Genomic DNA, 17,328 nt, shown 5'->3' with positions numbered 1-17,328 from the left:
AGCACGGGAGAAGATGGATAGGGATCAGTGGCTCACTGTCTCTTATAAAAGAAAGAACTAGGGGTCTCAGATGGCAGTGGTAGGGTGCACTGACCCAGTGTGGCCATTCTACAATACGAAGTTGTCTTTACTATACTGTCTGATTTTTCTTTTAGACCATTTCTGCAGTTTGTTAAGATCAACTTAATTTTTGGCCTGATCTCTACTGTTAAAGGTTTTCTTCTTGCAGCCATCCAATTTTTGGCTCTCTTATTTGCTGATTTAGGAAAAGAAGTATGTTGGTTGTAGGATGGGGTTAATCCTTATTAATGCAGTTTCTTAAATTTTTCAGCTGCTTTAGGAATCTTTGAGCTGCTTGGATTTTTGACAGAGGATTAATGTCAATAAGAAATGTGAAATCAGGACACCACAAGCCGCCTCATTCCCTGTGCTATCACACCCTGCTGCTCCCCAGAGAAGGGAGGCAAGGGAGAGAACATACGTCTAGGTCTCACTAGGGAAAAAGGAAAAGGTTAGTTTAGATTTTTGCTCCCTACTTTTTTAAATGTCTCTATCAGAGTTAATTATTCAGTGCTAGAGTGCTTTAGTTTGTATTTTAGCCATGTTATTAATAAACTTGGTAGATTTTGTACCTTCTCTCTAACCATGGATGCTTTTGAGCATAAGCAAACAAAAGAGAGTGTAGAATTCATGCTGGAACAAAGAAGTCATTCTTTTGTAAAAGAAAAATGTTGTTCATGCCCTTTTACAAATGCAGCGTGCAGGTTATGTACAATGTGAGGTTCTAGCACTGGGTTTTTGTTTTTTTTTTTTCCTTCAGCTTTCAGTTTTTCTTCAGTGCTCATTCTCCTTAATTAAAGAAGAGACAAAAGGGCGGAGTGGCTTAAAGGACGATGAAGGGAAAAAAAAAAAAAGGAAAGGAAATATCTGAGAAATAAGGCCCCAGTGGAGCTTAGTGGCTGCCAGTCTGCCTTTCCTTACCATCATGATTTCTAGAAGCTGGTGCCATCTTCTCCTCTACTCTTTCAGGGACTTGGCCTTGTCTTCCTCTTTCCTTGTTATAGTGAAAAACTATCAATCAGTTTATTTTACTTTCTCTCTGGTCTAGCTTATTCCCTTCTACACATTTATTTATTAATTGCCTTGAAAACAGCAGGTAGGAATAGGGAGCAGGTTCTAATCTAGATTAAATGTCTGAATTTGTTCAATAGGTACTTCGATAGAGGCGGTGCTGGTCTAGGATTTGCATGATACTTTGCGAAGTTAGTGCCGCTGATGTTGAATACCTCAGCACACATCAAAGAGGGGTGGTTGTGAATGGATCTGTGTGTCGAGGACAGAATGGAAATGGTTGGAAAACTTGGCTGGGGAGCTTCCGGCAGGCTAGTTCAGCCTTCCAGGTAGAAATTTCTGGGGTCACAACTCTTCTTACTTGTCAGGGAGAAAATAACTGGAAATGTAATATTTTGTCACGTAAGCTATAATCCCCTAGGCACGAATATATATCACCCTTTCTTGTGTATATAGATTCCTGTTCAAGAATAGTTTCCTGGAAGCACACTTCCTCTCACTGTGTGCAGTGACAAAGTGTGTTAGAGATTTTTACTAATGTCTTTGCATAAGGAATGCGAACTTGAGAGCTGGGAGAGACTTGGACTGTACCTCGTAATTATCACATTGAGCATTTCATAGAATGATTTAGGTTGGAAAAAACCTTCAAGATCAATCAAGTCTCTATTTCGTCTATTTAGATGTCATTTGCTGTTTTATCAGGGTATGTCATTCAAACTAGTCATTTTAGATGCTTGGCATTTCTCACCCAAATCACGCAGGTCATAAGTGTGTGCCACAAGCATCCAAATTTCTCACTTTTTCATGGCTGTCATGTGCTGTGAGGTTTGATTATGTATGTTCTGGAATTTGGGGTGGGGTAGCTAGGAAGTGGTTAAAAACTAAATTTGAAAAAATTAAAACTCTCGCTTTACGCACTGTTTGCCCATAGGGCACAAGGCAATTTCAGTTCTGGAACTGTGGTTGTTGGTGAAGCTCACCTGCCTTTAGGTAGCAGCAGCAGACGACTCAGGTAAAATGCAGCATGCCATATGTAAGCTGCTCAGTAGATACAAAATTAAATGTAATTCAGAAACGTTTACTTTTTCTGTTTGTCAAACTCCCACGCATTCCTTGGAATGTATTTCAGGTGCTCTGCAGAGAGCGTTCCCATGGCCTGTTTGAGGCATATCCTGCTATTTCCTGAAGGGTCCTAGAATACGCCAGACGCGCTTCAGAGCCGAGACAGAGCAGCCATGCTCCTGGAGAGGTTTGGCAGATCCCGTTTCCCTGTCACTGCTGGGGGTGTTCTGGCAGGTTCTGGCCTGCTCTGATTTATTGAGGTGGCAAAGCACTTTTCATAGATCATGAGCTTACAGCATTTATGATTTCTTAATATTTCCAAAATGGAATTACTGTCAAGATTTATAGGAGCTAAATATCCTCTAATTTGCTCTTTTTTTCCCCCATATGGGTATAATATTTCCCCCCAAACTGTTCCTCCCACATCTTTAGATAAAGCAAAAGTATGAATTGAAAGTCAGTTTCCCTGGCTCTGCGTACAATATTGTTAAATATTACTACATAATAGTAGGTGGTCTAAGGGTATTCTGTTCTTTGCTAGAAAAATCCCAAAGTTTACCTGTAGCAAATACAATATTAAGGCCAGTGGTCACTTCCCCCTTCTCTTTGGGCATCACTTTAGTCACATGCAGAAGGGACACCACAGACCGTCAGGTCAGCCCTGCTAGGGCTTCATCTGCTTTTGGGGACCTACCTCTCGGGACCCAGGGAATCCCAGGAGGATCTGACCTTCCTCCTGGTTTTACCAGATACCTTGTAAGGGGGAATCTGCATTAGGGAGAGGCACTCAATAATCCATGTCATACTACTGTAAACTGTCTTTCCCTGGTGTATGGCTTGCAGATAGACCTGTTAATTGCATCTATAAATAATACCAACTTCTGAGTTAGGCCTGACCTTACAGCGTGTACCTTCTTTTTTGTGCAGTGCTCTTGGATAGGCGAACTGAACTGGCTAAGTTTTTTTTATTTACACTGCACTACTTTGTAGCGTTATCGTGGGGAATCCTCCTGATTCCTGAGAGGAGAATAAAACCTGGTTGTGTAGGTGTTTTCTGAAGCATCCAAGTTTTTGCTGAAGATTGCATGTCACAGCAGCAACCAGAGTAGCTCCGTGACCTAATAAACGAGCCCAAAGGTGCTGGTGACCCCCAGGCAATGGAATTGTCCTTCACTGTGGCTGCTGCCTGGGGAGAATGGGGACCATTTTGTGGGACCTGGCTTCTGCTATTAGTTCAAGTGTTAGCTGTAAAGGAGGAGCTGTGAACATCTGTGTTGTAAACCATTCAAAGCTCTTGCGTTGTATGAGAATCCTGCAAAGATGCCTCCTATTGATGTTGGAAGGAGGTGGAGATAACTCCTTGGAGACCGACCAGTGTAACATAATACTTATATTTCAGTGCACCAAAATGCTCTGAAAAATGTTGAACTAATTTGCCAGGTTATTGAAGTTTTTAGGATATTTTCAGAGTATTATTGTATCCTGTTCTGTTTGGGGTTTGTTTGTGTTTTTGTTTGTTTCTAAATAGGCCTGTGGTTTTTTACTTAAGATCTTCAGAAGCTCTAATATGTCTAACACATCTTCCCCACCTTTTCCCAGATAAAGTAATATAGATCCTTTCATATCCTCAGCTCTGGAAAAACATTCCTTTCCTTCTGGATCAGCCATGTCATCTGTGCATCCTGCTTTTATGATTATAGATGATCTTATTAAAGATTGCATGAGTGGATGTGAAGCAGTATGCATGGGTGAGTTTGAGTCGTCTTGTTTTGTTAAACACTCTTGGCTTCTCTTCCCCCTCCTGGAGATTTCTGCAACCTTTGATTTATTGAGCATCTGTGATAGGACTGTACTTTGAGCAATTTATAATTCAGAATTCATTTCATCCTTTCCTCACCGTGCTGCTGTCTGAAATTGTTGCTCTGTACTTGGCTGTGGTGTAGTGTAGATGAGTTTATCTTAAACCAGGTAGTTCAAGCCCAAAAGTTATATGATTGCAGTAGCACTGTATGCTGAGTGCATGCTGAGTGCAGAAACAGCTTGAAGGGAGGGTTAAACCGGTGTATTACGTCTGTCCTGCTACCAGTACCTGGGTTAGCCAGGCCGTATCTATTTCAGATACGTGTACGTAGCACTTGCAGTATGGCTGTGGTGGAGATGCACTCTCTTGACTCTCTGAACATGCAGTACCTTCCTTTCTTCATTTCTGTAGCATAGTGTGATTGATTTTGATCCAGAACATCCCTACTACTGTTTTGATATGATTGAATGAACAGATTTCTAATAGTATTAACATATTTTCTAGCAGTGGTCTTGATACACTCAGAAATGGTCCAATATGAAAGTTTAATATTTCTGTAGTTTCTTTTGCTAATTGTTTCCTTCTCTCTGGCTGCTATAGAAGAGGCAAATTTTTAGTAGCTGCTGGTTTTGTCTGTTGAGGGTGTAATTAGGATAATGTATTCCCATAATGACACGGTTAAGAAGGACTAGTTCTCTCTTTTGTAAATGATTTTGGATAGATCACAACTGTTTGGTTTGGCAAGGAGCTCTCTTCAATCATTTATATGTTAATGAATGCAGAAGAAAACACCTACATCTGTACTGAACTTCCATTCTCTGTAAACTAAGTGCTGCTTCATGATCTCCTGAACAGTCTCCTTTCTTGCCTGTGTTAGGATAGCTGCTGTGCATGTGTGTACGAGCGAGGCAGAAGCAGCCATGAGAGCAGGTAACCCCAGCCTTGCTCTCCACATGCATTTGCCCCGTGCATCCGCACAGCACGCTTATGTGCGGTGAACAATTTAAAGGCAGCTCCTCACTCCTTCCTCACACGCTCGTGCAGACAGCACATAAATTGTCTTGTGCTTACAAAGCTGGAAGTAAAAACTGCCTAAACTCTGGTTGCAATTTACAACTTATTGTAGCTAAATGAATAGCCAAACAATAGTGTGAGAGTTCTAAATTGCTGAGTGGAAGTGATTGACAGGCTTACGACTGGAGTGTTTTGGGTGTCCTCATGGCATGGATTCTGACAGATTGGTTTCACTGCAGGCGCCTTTGTGTAAAAGTAAAATCTTCCACGTTACTGTACTGCTGGTGAGAATGTAGAATCAGCACTTAGGTGTAGATTCTCTCAACCTCCCTACAGAAATTTGTCCTGCCTAGTTCAGGAATTAATTTCTCTCTCATTTTGGTTTTCTCAGGTTCTCGAAGCCAGCACCAATGTTCTTGGATGATTCCTTCAGGAAATGGGCACGTATCAGGGACTTTGTACCCCCCTTTGGAATTAAAGGACAAGGTATGAGAACACTCTACAGCTGTTGGAAAAGGAGGTCGTTCTGCAGATGCTTGCCCCATCTTGTTTTTCTGTTTTGAAAGCTCAGGTGGTCCTTTGAGTTCAGCTATTTTCCATGTTTTAGAGAAATATTGTACATGTAGCTCTCAAGCTCAAAAGGATTTTCACAGCTGGAACATGGACCTCAGAGGCTGGTCTTAGGGAGGATAGTTTAGCACATGGCGAGAATTGGTGCAACAATGGCAATTTAGATGTACCATCACATTCTGGAAGAATCATTTTGACACTGACTGCTGTAGCATCTCGGCTGACAGCAGTAGAGAGAGTCCAAACTGGTTTGAAGTACCTTTAAGTCGGTAATTCTCTAAAGAACAGGAAGGACTCCTCTTTCTGAGCCTTGGAGCATTGAAGTTGAACACTGAAACAAATCTTCATTTTCTTTTCATAGCTTTTGGTCATATAATTATTTTATAGTTGTGCTTGTGGACTTGTATAGCAAATAGGAGAAATCTGTTCAGATGCTTTGGTGGTGGTCTGTAATATGCCCTGTCCTCTAGCTGGAGTGTGGCAGCAAAGGCTGCGTCTCAGGTATGCTGTGAGAGAGCAAGAGTGGTGCTGGTGGTGATGAGATGGGAGTCAGTAGTCCACCCAGCAAATGGTAATTTTTGTGGGTGACACAAACTCCTTGCTATCCCACATGTGCCACGAAAGGCCTCTCTGGGTGAGTAGTTGTGGAGCAGAAGGCTTACACTCAGAGTAGTGATTTGCAGCAAACTTCCTGGAGTCTGAGGTATTTATTAGGAAGTGCTTGTGGCATTGCACCCAATTCCAAGATTTTTTTTTCCACTGACATATTTAAGATTACAGATGGCCTCCAGAGGAATTGAAATACCTGGTGGAGAAAGGACTGCAGCCACTATAGGCTTGGGTCTGTCGCTCTCCCTGGAAGCAGGTGTGGTGGTTGTCAGAACAATATCTGATCAAATCAAAGGCTCTACTGACTCATTTCTTTTGGCTTGCATCAATGCCCTTCTTTGTTTTGTGTATGTCTATTCCTTGTCCAGTCAGCCTTTTGCAGCTCAACAGGCAACTAATTACTGTCCTCTAAATGAGCCAGCAGCAAAGAAATAGCAGCGGCAGCACAAGTGGAAGGCTGCATTGACCACAGGAGGGCTTGTCCCCTTCTAACAGGCACACAAGGTGTACAAAGCTAGGGCAAACTGCCTGACCAACATGGAGGTGGGATTTTCAGATTATGCATGTCAGCTAGACCTAATAAAAATCATTCTATTAAACTGAATTCAAATGGAGAAATTCACCAAAAGGGGATGACAGAACAGCTCTGGCATCCTTCTCCCTGGGTTTGTTGCCAGCTTGTATCACCACTGCAATGTTATGTAAATCTGGTGTTTTATATTGGATTTCCTCAGTTAAAAAGAGAAATGAGAAATTGCCATTATTTAAATGGCTGTGAGCTGAAGCCATGGGATGGAAACCGTTGAATGGGTTGTGGGTTTGTTTTTTTTTTTTTTTTAATACCCTCCTGGGACTGGATTTTGTGCCAAGTTTCAGTCTGGAGCAAGTTCTGTGTGTGGGAGGGTTGAATTATAAATCTCTGTAGCCCAGGATTTCTAATGGCCATGCTGACAGGCTGTGAGTCCTAGCGATGCAAATGGCGCCCTTTCATGTTACACATCACTTGGAATTCTTGCATCAGTCTTTTCTGGCCATCCCATAGGACACGTTCTGGCTCAGTTGAGTGATTGGATGATGGGATCAGCACCTCATTAGGGCTTTCAGTCAGGGTAATCTGATGATATCCAAACAACTAACCCAGGCAGGCAGCATGGAGCTCAGTCACGTGCTCGTGCGAAATGAAGACTATCAGAGCTGGGATGTGCATGGGAAAAAGAGTAGTTGGGAATGGCTGAGAAAGTGTAGAGAGAGATGTGTGTGTATTGAAACAGAGAGGACGGGAGTTTTCTCTGCGTTAGGAAATCCTGTGACACCATCAGCTGGGATTTCCGATGTGCATCATGCTGGGAAAGGCAGTCGGTGTTTATAGACACTGGCTGCAGCTGGGTTGGTAATAGGAAGATTTTGCTATTCAATTTGGTGACTATCACCTGGCATTTTCAAGTCACTGTGATCTAGTCCAAGTACAAAATGAATTTGTTTTGGGGTTTGGGTTGGGTTTTTTTGTGTGTGTGTGAAATACAGCTACAGGATGAGCTCCCTTTCAGTAATGCTGCATGTTCCAAGAAACTTCCAGAAACTAATCTGTGGTAGCTTGAACGTACTAAAGTTATGAAATCAACAGATTCTTAGCAGCTCGGAGGCTAATCCACCATTTCTGCTTTCTCTTGTTAAAGATTCTCACTGTTCTTCAGACTTCTAGCTAAGCTTTTCTTTGCTTTGTCTCTGAAAAAAATGGAAGGTCCTTTTTCATCTATCACTTGGTGTTTACTGGTCCAAGAAAGAACATTTCCAAGATTGCAAGAACCAGTCTTGCAATCTTTAGGGTAAAGCAGCTTTTGAGGAGCATTGTCTACTGAGCTGCACTAATTTGGAGTAACATGTCTGTATAAATTACATGTAAAAGAGTAGAAATGGCTCAGAAGTTTTCAGGGCAGGACTACCACTCTTTAAAGGTGATCATATCAAGGAGAAGGCAGTATGCTGATCATTTTGACACAGTTCATCAGGAATCTTAATTTTCTTCAAAAAGAATCTGATTGTGTAGAGACAGTTCTTCCATCTCCAGATGCTAAAAAGTGCTCAGTATAACCTAGAAAGCTTAACAGTGTTTCTTCATGAAAGAATGCTCACTCCTTTTCTCCATTGGTCATTTTCTGATTTGGCCATTAGCCCATGCAACGGGGTTTTATGACCAGTGCCCCACTGTCTGCAAGAGCATTTGCATGTAGCAGCCCTCAAGGTGAGTATGGTTCTGAATATGAACGTTTTTTAGACTTTCCCCCTGAATAATGCTGGTTCTGAAATGAACTGTTGCGTAGGAATAATGCACATCTCTTGTCGGATTGGAAACTGATAACCACACCTTAGTGATAACTTGTCTGCTAAATGAAAGGAGCACAGGAGCAGGTGGTGACCCTATGCCTTTATGAACAGGACTTTCTGAAATGAGGCACATGGTAAGAAGTCTTTACAAACTCTTTTTGAACTGTGATCCCTGAATGTCCTATACAAGGTATTAGAAATATTTGAAGAGGGGTGTATGAGGAGTGGTTGTACCTTTTTCTTAAACAGGCAGAGAGTTTTAGTACATCATGTAGTTGTTGACTCTGCCTCTGTTCACCAAAGATTTGGACCAAGGGCTGATCCTAATTACTTGATCCCGATCCCCAGCGATCCTTGCTCTCTCTGTGTGCAGAGAGTAGGGAAAAGTGATAGATATGTCATATTTCTGAAGAGGCACGAGAATATTAGGTTTTGACACCGCAAAGGATCACTGCAAGTATCTAGTTTGGCCTTTTGTGTAACAGTGGCTTTCTAGGTTTCACCCAGTGATTTCTGCAGCTGGCTATGAATGCGCGAGGTTATCTTTCAGAATCTAAATCAAGATATTCTAAATTATGAAGAATGATCATGTTGTTAAACAGGCCAGTGTCATATTTGACTGCACTTACTTTAAAAAAAGAGGCTTAGTGCCACGTTGAGCTTTGTTGTTTCCTACTATGTGACTTGACAGAATCTAGAAACAGGATGTTCCACTGTGAGTGCTTGGAAATTACTCCATCTCTATTAATAAGTAAAATGGTTGTCCTCTGGTCCTGAAGGCAGTTGAGCTCATTGTTCAAACAGGTTAATTTCCTGCGCCACCCCCTCCCCCCCAAAAAAACCCAAAAAACAAAAACCAAAAAAAGGTGTCTATATCCAGGCTTCCTATCAAGAAAGGTCACTGGCCTGTATTAGCCTGTGACCTTATGAATACATGAGAATTAGGGAAGAGTATTTGGCCCTGGCGAAAACCATCCGGGACTATGCTAACACTTCAATAGTATGGGCTCGTGTAGGACAGTGTGGGCCCATGCCCTGCTGACAGTTTGTTTATTACAGTGTATATAGCCAAAACAAGGGGTGTCATTCAGGAATACAATGAAATTAGTCAACCTCAAGAGTTGTTGAGAAAAATCAAACTGTTACAAGAAGTTGGAACTCTAAAAGCTATAAATGTCAAGATGTCCTGTGGGGGACAGCTCAGGCTGCCGAGCACCCTCCTGTGTCCCAGGCTATTGTTTCGGCATTAACTGGGATGTTGGAGTGCCTCCCACATTTCACCATTAGCGAGGGCCTAATTTACTTGTAGGAATTCCTCCTTCCCAGCACCCACCAAGCCTGCTCTTGCAGCTTGTTCAGTGAAGAACAAGGCTCTTCGGTGTCTCAGGCTCTTAAATGAGTTACGTGGAGATTTTTTTTAAACTGAAATTTAAATTCCTTCTTTTGTATTTGCACCCTTTTCTAGCAGTGCTTCTATCAGTGTAGCTTACGGAGGTATGAATATGCACATGCTGTCCATGTTGTTGCAGAGATCCTCTAGCATGTGCACTGCTTTCAGGGTTAAATTTGTCAATGAATAAGCAATGGAAAAATTGTTTAGAGTGTTAGTGAGATTATTAATCCCAGAGGCCCTCCTCCCCAAATTTACCTCTGTAGCTAAAGCAAAAGGAAAGAGTTATTTGGAGAAGAGCAACAAACAAGACTGGAGAAATACCTGACTATTAATAGAATTTCTCAGTACATGTGGTTTAAAGAATATAAAAGGCTTTCATACGAAAGAGGAGCTAGTATCTGGCATCCTCTCTGTGTAATGAGGATGGGAGGGTTGCTGCAGTTTTTTTGAACTTAAGCAAAAACATACGGCACAGCATACATTAAAAAAATAAACAAACATGATCCATGTAGTATCTCTACCATGCATTTAGTCTGTAATTGTGTCATTGCTTAGCAGTAATTATAGGTCTTCACTTCTACCTTTGTTCCTGCTAGATTGTTTTAAGCAGAGGCTGCTTTGTTGGCCCTGAATCTGTTTGTCTTTGAAGGTGATATTTATTTCTTTGGGAGTGACTGTCTTGTTCACCATATCAGAATTTGCCTCCCACTAGGAATCTAGAAAGCCATTTCTTCCCCACAGTGATAAGAGCGTATCAAGAACATGTTTGAAGTGCTACAGTTTTATCAAATGTAGTACGTAGTACTGGCCAGGAGACTTCATATTTTCATCTGATACCAGAGGGACATCTGGAACTGGTGACAAAGAAATCAAGTCTTTGCTCGGAGCACCAATGCTAATAGATGTATTGTGCAATGGTTAATTGTTCTTGTACTCAGTTTTATTTGGATGTTTTCTTTTGTGTTAGTGCTTCTGGGAAGAACCAGGGTTCAGTGCTGCTTAGCAGTGGTTTCATTAGTCTCATGGGGGAGAGGTCATTCATCTTCAGTGAAAATGTTGAATTTTGGGGCATGCAGAAGTTGGCATATCAAAATGTTATCGGGAGAAAATCTCTTTTCATGCATGTTCTTTTCTTGCATAGCGTTTTCTTCCACATCAATTTTCTTGGCATGAGCAATACTTTATCTGTGAGAAAACATACTCATTTGGACATCACAACTGAAATTTATGGCTGACCCAAAGAAAAACTATCAGAAAAGTAGGTCTTTTTCAGCCTACTGTTCCAGCTCTTTACGGAGGCTGGAGTGCCACATGCAAACACCTTCCCTACATTTGACTGGATTTTCTTGATAATGAGGTGTCACTTTTCTGCTTTAATTCTCTAACCTTGTCTTTATTTTGTTAGCTGTACTCTGTTTTACAGATGATTTTCCAACTGTGAGCATTTTTTTGTTCTTCATATCTTCTTCCTTAACAAATAAGCAAAAAGCACAAGCATGTATAGCTGTTAGTTCTGTTCAGAGTAGGTATTAACACAAGGTTGTTGTTTCTTGAGGCAGATTTTTGAACTAGTTTCTACTAGAATTTTACATTTGACCAAAATTGGTAATAGTTGCCATTATCACATGGGGATATAGCTATAAAAACACTGCTGTTTCCCTAGGGAATCTGGCTGATTTTATAGCTTCAAGAAATTGAGAGGTTTGAAGGAAAAAAAAAAACGTAAACGTTTCAGAAGAAGTAGAGGATCAGCTTTTCATTACTGAATAAAGCCTCTAAAGGGAAGTTATATTGTGATTTAACTTCAAAATTCAACTCTCACTCTTGAGCTCTCTTGATGAAAGTACAACCCTCCTGTGCAGTCCCTTATTTAAAAAAAAATTGATGCTTTGCTGTTGAATGTGCTTAAAGAATAGTCTTTCTCCTAACCCACTGAGAAGGGAAAGGTGCTCCAGGGAGATCTGAAACCCCAAGTTTGCAGTTAATTGGGTGGCTTCATATTGGAGATCTTCCTAGAAGTGTTGAAGTGCAATGGAGACGTGGTTATGATTCCTACCTTTTACCTCCTAGAGGGAAGAACAGGTCTTCTCTGGCTGTTGTGTTTTGAAGTGCCGCACTTTAATGTCTCTGCAAGGGTCAGGAGAATTAGAAATCACTGTACTAGTTATTGAGTTTTTTGGCCTTGAAGACATTGCCTGGCCATCTGTGAAGGGGCATCAGAAATGCAGCAACAAAGAACAACTGTATGTATTTTCCTGCTTGTCTTTGGGCAGCACATTGTGAATCTTTCAAGGTCCATTTTCATTTGGCGTGAACTAGCCTGTTTCTAGAGGCTGTATTGCTTCCTGTGCATCAGACTTGAGTTTGGATCAAAATGGTTAATGCATGGTTATTGCAAAATGTTGCCCATTTTTTGGCATAATTGATTGTGAAATTAATGTTCCAACTTTCCAAGCCCTGGGATTATGTTGGGAACTAAGCTTGTATTCTGAAAAAACAAACTCCTGGTTGTGAAGAAAAGCTTGGGAAAAAAAAAAATCCCTGAAGGCTCCAAAACTACGATGTAAATCAAGACTCCAAATGTTACGTATTTTATTTATATCTTGTTATAAAAAAAGGCCTTAAGGGCTTTCTGGAGCTTACACTTAACGCATGCCAGCTTTTCCTAAAATTATTAGGGAGGTACCATGCATTTTCAGTCTGTCTTTTTTCTTTTGTGTTTTGTATCTGTGCAACACTATGTGCATGTTCTGTTAATACTGTTAAAAATCATCAGTGGAAGTACTGAGATATTGGAAGTAGTGGCAGTTTTAAGTCCTGTTCTTAGTAAGGTGTACCTCAAGTAAACCACCTAAGCTGGCACAGCTAATGACCTTAAGAAACCGTTCGCTTGTATTTACTCACAAGAGCTGATTTGGGTACAGATTCCTGCAGTTTGTAGTTAACTTTCTTTAGGAGCCAGTTCATGTGTTTGCAATTTGCTTCCAAGTTCTGGAAGTCTTTGTAGCTTCTTTTCTCCTGCATAGACCTCATAAAGTTAGCTGATCGATAAAAAGAAGTGGTGCAGGAAATTTCAGACTCATTTTGGTATCTGTTGTACTGACTGGATTCACAGGTTCACTAAAATACAAATAATGTTGTCTATCTACAGCTGGACATGGTGTTTCTGGGAGAGAGCTGGAGGACAGAGTATGTGGTGGGACTTGGGTCCATGGCCTCATGCTGGGCACCAGGGTGGCAAATCCTTCTGTAAAAGATCACTCCTCAGCTCCCATATGGAGTGAGATCTTAAAAAAAAGTGCTGAAGAAGAAACTTTACAGAGCTGAACTTTTGGGTAGTGTTAAAAAAAATGCACTGGGTTTGTGCTTAGAGCTTGTTTGTAAATACTGCGATTTGTTTAATCCATAGCATTGATAGTGTTTAGCTTACTCTCCCCACGAAGCTGACACACACGTGGCATTCCGGTATCATGGGGCAGGGACCCATGTGCAGAGGAGACCGGCATGCTTCAGGGATGTCTGTCAGCCTCAGCTGAAGCTAATGCCCAGTGCCCTGCAGAAGTGTGGGCTACAGGTGTGGCAGCTGGGTGACCAGCTGTGGGGATGGGCACTGACCACAGCTCGCAGGGCAAACACGAAGAACCGCAACAGCACACTGTTCCCTTACCCTAATGCATAGTATTCAGATACTGCTGGGCAGTAAGGGCATGTAGACTTGCTGATTTTTGAGGAAGATGGCTGGTATGGCCAACTTGAAAAATTACAGCCTCTTCTCTTGACCACTTGAGAGTGCATGAACAGCCCAGTTTGCCTACTTTCAAGGCAGGCAGAAGGTGGTCCCAGTGAGATGCCTGCAGTAAGCCCTGTGGAGTAGAAAGGTCTCCCATCTTTTTTTAGTGATACAAGCAAGAAGCTTATGCATTAGAAACAATGTTAAGTGTTGTTGATATTTATAGTGAAGGTCTCCAGTCCTTTCACATAAATAAGAGAGAAAAAGGCTAGAACTGGGACTTAGGCTGGTTCTCACTGTGTGGTCGCTGCCCGCCTAATTTCCAACTATTTACTTTTAGTTTTTCCAAATGCCTGAAAATTTCAGGGTCAACCTGAAGTCAAGCCATACTTGTGTTCAGAGAAATCATGCAATCCTGAGCTGCTTTTGAATCTTCTGATGTTATAACGCAAAGCTGGTAGAATATGTCATGATAACTCAGGATTCTTAGATAAATGGAGTGAACTCCTCCTCTAGATGGAAGGAAAATCTACGGAGGCTTCTTGCTTTGTTTGTGTAGTAATAGTGTGTGCATAGTGGTTCATAGATAAATGGGTTATATAATCTCATGCTCTCCTCAATAATCTAAATTCCCCATGACAAGAAAAAAAATGTAATAAACTATGGCTGCAGAAAACTGCAGTACGTTGCTTGGCTGGTGTTGTGTTCATTATTTAATAATGGGAGAAAGTGAGGGTGAAAATGCAGGATATTGGTGTTCATTTCCATTAATTTATCATTAAAGGATGGTAGCAGACCCATGTGAAGAACATGTAAGCCAGAGGGCCATCTGAAGATGAAAGACTTTGCAGAGGGCTCCTTATCTAGGAGGCAAAGGCCTTATTCTGTTCCTAGTTATGTCACTTACTTGCCTTGTAACCTTCTGTAAGTTTGATTCTCTCGAGTCTAAAGATGTTTACTGCTTTCAGAAATGAGGAGAACAGGTGGAGGACCTGAGCGGGTAAATTCAGGAATGTGCATGTATGTTTACGTATGTGTGTGTACGTATCACCTTATAGCGTTTGACTTGAAGGAACTGTATAAAAAACCCACGTATTTTTACAGCTGGAATAAGTTCACTTGCCTAATACTTCAACTAGAATTAAACAGCACAAATGTTCTTCCCTATATAGAACATATGTACGTACATTATGTTCTTATGCCTACCATACGGATGGTTCCAGGTGAGCAGAACCACTGCATCACGATTTGCTATTTGATGTGAACTATTGGAGCTAACGCAAATAAAAAATGGGCTGTCAGTGAGCTGCTGCTGTGTGCCATTCCCAGGACAGCTAAAATCTGCAGCCCTAAGGATGATGGCACTACTACCATTTAAACAGCAGTGTTTTACTACAGACTGGAGGAAAGATTTAGTATTGATAACATCTGTCTTGAATCTCATGAGGATGAAGAGGAGGAACAGTACAGAGGAAGCAATATTGCTTTTGGGTTTACTCAGCCTTCAAGCGCTTACCAAAACTGTGGCAACTGAACGGCTATTGGATGATCTGCATGAAGTCAGTTTGGTGTTTGAATTCAGTTTCCAGTGGGAAGTTTGTATTTCACAAAACATGCAGCTAATTAGCACCTGCTGGGCTGCCTGTTTGGCAGCTGGGAAGAGGCCGAAGATTAAATGCTTTTCAAAGACAAATTCACCTTTTACCCATACTGGTTAGGGGAGGAGAGTTACAGCAAAGAATTGCATGGTTTTGCCTGAGCTGGTTCTGTTCCTGCCTGCTCAGTGTGTCTGACGGATTCCATAGAGAGTGCAAGGTCACCATGGTACAGTGCTGCCAGCTCTCCTTGTCCATGGTATACATGGTGTAGAGCTGCTGGATGTGGGAGCTGCCTCCATCCCAGCAATGAATTGCAGGTAATAAGTTCTGCTTGGTCTGAGTTGACCTTCCATGGAGCCCTGCAGATCTCTGCACTATGCTTGCCACGGTTCATGTTTCTGAGACATGTCTGCTGGGGTGGTTTGCTGAGGTTCTGCATTGAACAAAAGTAGCTGAAACTTTTCCAGACTGGAAATGGCCCTCAAAGAATTAGTGACCTGTTTGAATGGGGATGTGTCTGAGCTAATGAATTCTGTTAAACCTGAGCTGGCTGTGTGCCTGGGCCCTGGAAGCAAGAGGTGAGTGCACACATACCTGTTGCTTGTAACAGGAAGGATATTTTCCTTTTGTAGTACTCAGAACATGTATACTCAGGCCCCTCCTGGCCCTTCCTTGGTGCACAGGCATACAAGGCAGAGCACACCCATCACTAGGTCTGTTCTCACTTGGTGAGCAAGAGAGAAGTTGTATGTGGGCAAGCATAGTGTCTGCATCCATGCCATGGTTTCTTCAGAACCTGGGTAAACCATCTGGGGGGAAAAAAAAATCAAAACAAATTGTTTGCATGGCTGTTGCTCTAATAAAACAATCTCTCTTTCAAGCAGGGGTTCATGTTAAATCAAGGGCTGTATGCAGCTGGTGTCTTTAACAAAAAAAAAAAAAACCCACAGAAAATAAAATCAATGGATAAATGGAGAGAAGCTGACAGTGATCAGGAAAAAATGTGCTCCCCTGAAACACTCATCCTGGGTTGCTGCGTTCTTTGTGGTGTTCAATGCAAGTACGTCCCAATCACGAGCTCTCTCCCTTAAGAATATGCCTACCCCAGAGAAACTCACTGCCCTGGGTGCCGGCTGTTCCCACTGCTGTCCCACCCCAGTGGAGGGGTTCTGTGGCAGAGGTGCAATTTGCTACTCAGTCAGGTAATGGTTTAGTATAAGTTGATTAGAAGTTTAGCATCAATATGTACGACATCAAAACTGGTAGCCTTTCTGCCACTGTTCTGTAGAGCAGGTTTTTTTTGATCTGCCCAGAAGCTACTGCATATGAAGATAGAGCATGTCAGTTATTACCTAGATCATGGGGATACATCTATTGCCTAGATCATGTTGTGCATACACTGATGCACTCTCAGTGACTCGGGTCTTGAAGACTTGGCCTTTCTTTTATCCTTGCAAAACTTGCTTTCAGTCCTTGACAGATCAGTCCTCAGCCAGTGGCTGTGCACAAATCCTGTTACTTGAAACAGGAAGAAATTTTTCTTTGTAGCATTTGTAATATGTACTCGCACCCAGTATTATCACCCAGTACATAGATACATAAGGCAGACTATGGTCATCACCCTTTCAATTTCTCACCCTGAAGAAAGCATGCTCCATCAATTAACTTTACATAATTCACATGCTTCCCTGGTGCCTGATTTTCTTCAGTCATAATCTAGAGATGAACACTGCTTTGTGTCCTGCAGGTAGCTGTCTATGATAGTAGTCTTTGCAATGGTGATGACCCTCCATCTTGACCCAGCTGTGATAAAAGATCCTGCCAGTGGTTCCCTATTGTAGGTATCTTTGTTGTCTTGTGGTAGGTTCAGCCTACCTGATCAGCCACAGCAGCCTCTGCTGATTCTTCAGACTTTGCCCCAAGAAGATACAGAAGCTCCTTCTGAAGGAGGTCTTGTCCTTCCATCCCGGTGCCAGTGAGCAAGGTGCCAAATGCAAGTGCCCACCTCAGCAGCAGTGTAGTGTCCATCTTCTAGTAGAGTTCTAGCTCAATCAAAAAGATTTAGTGCCTATCCCCTGCCCAGGCCATTAACTTTTCCTGTTAGTGCTTGTGGCTCCTGACTTCTGATGAGGGTGCTGGACTAGACAGACTGACA

General features: G+C 41.9%; 1 protein-coding gene across 1 annotated transcript in view; it reads left to right on the top strand.

Moving 5' to 3' along the window:
* Positions 1-17,328, top strand: part of LOC104627116 (CMP-N-acetylneuraminate-beta-1,4-galactoside alpha-2,3-sialyltransferase-like) — a 102,775-nt gene that overhangs the window by 24,013 nt on the left and 61,434 nt on the right. Inside the window, exons 4-5 of the mRNA XM_010295223.1 lie at positions 2,003-2,083; positions 5,340-5,434. Of these exons, the coding sequence (XP_010293525.1) occupies positions 2,003-2,083; positions 5,340-5,434 (176 nt within the window). The remainder of the gene's footprint in view (positions 1-2,002; positions 2,084-5,339; positions 5,435-17,328) is intronic.

The sequence above is a fragment of the Phaethon lepturus genome, unplaced genomic scaffold (assembly GCF_000687285.1).
Source record: "Phaethon lepturus isolate BGI_N335 unplaced genomic scaffold, ASM68728v1 scaffold11179, whole genome shotgun sequence".
Lineage (NCBI taxonomy): Eukaryota > Metazoa > Chordata > Aves > Phaethontiformes > Phaethontidae > Phaethon > Phaethon lepturus.
The sequence above is the reverse complement of the archived record's forward strand: the minus strand, read 5'-3'. Positions and strand labels throughout refer to the sequence as shown.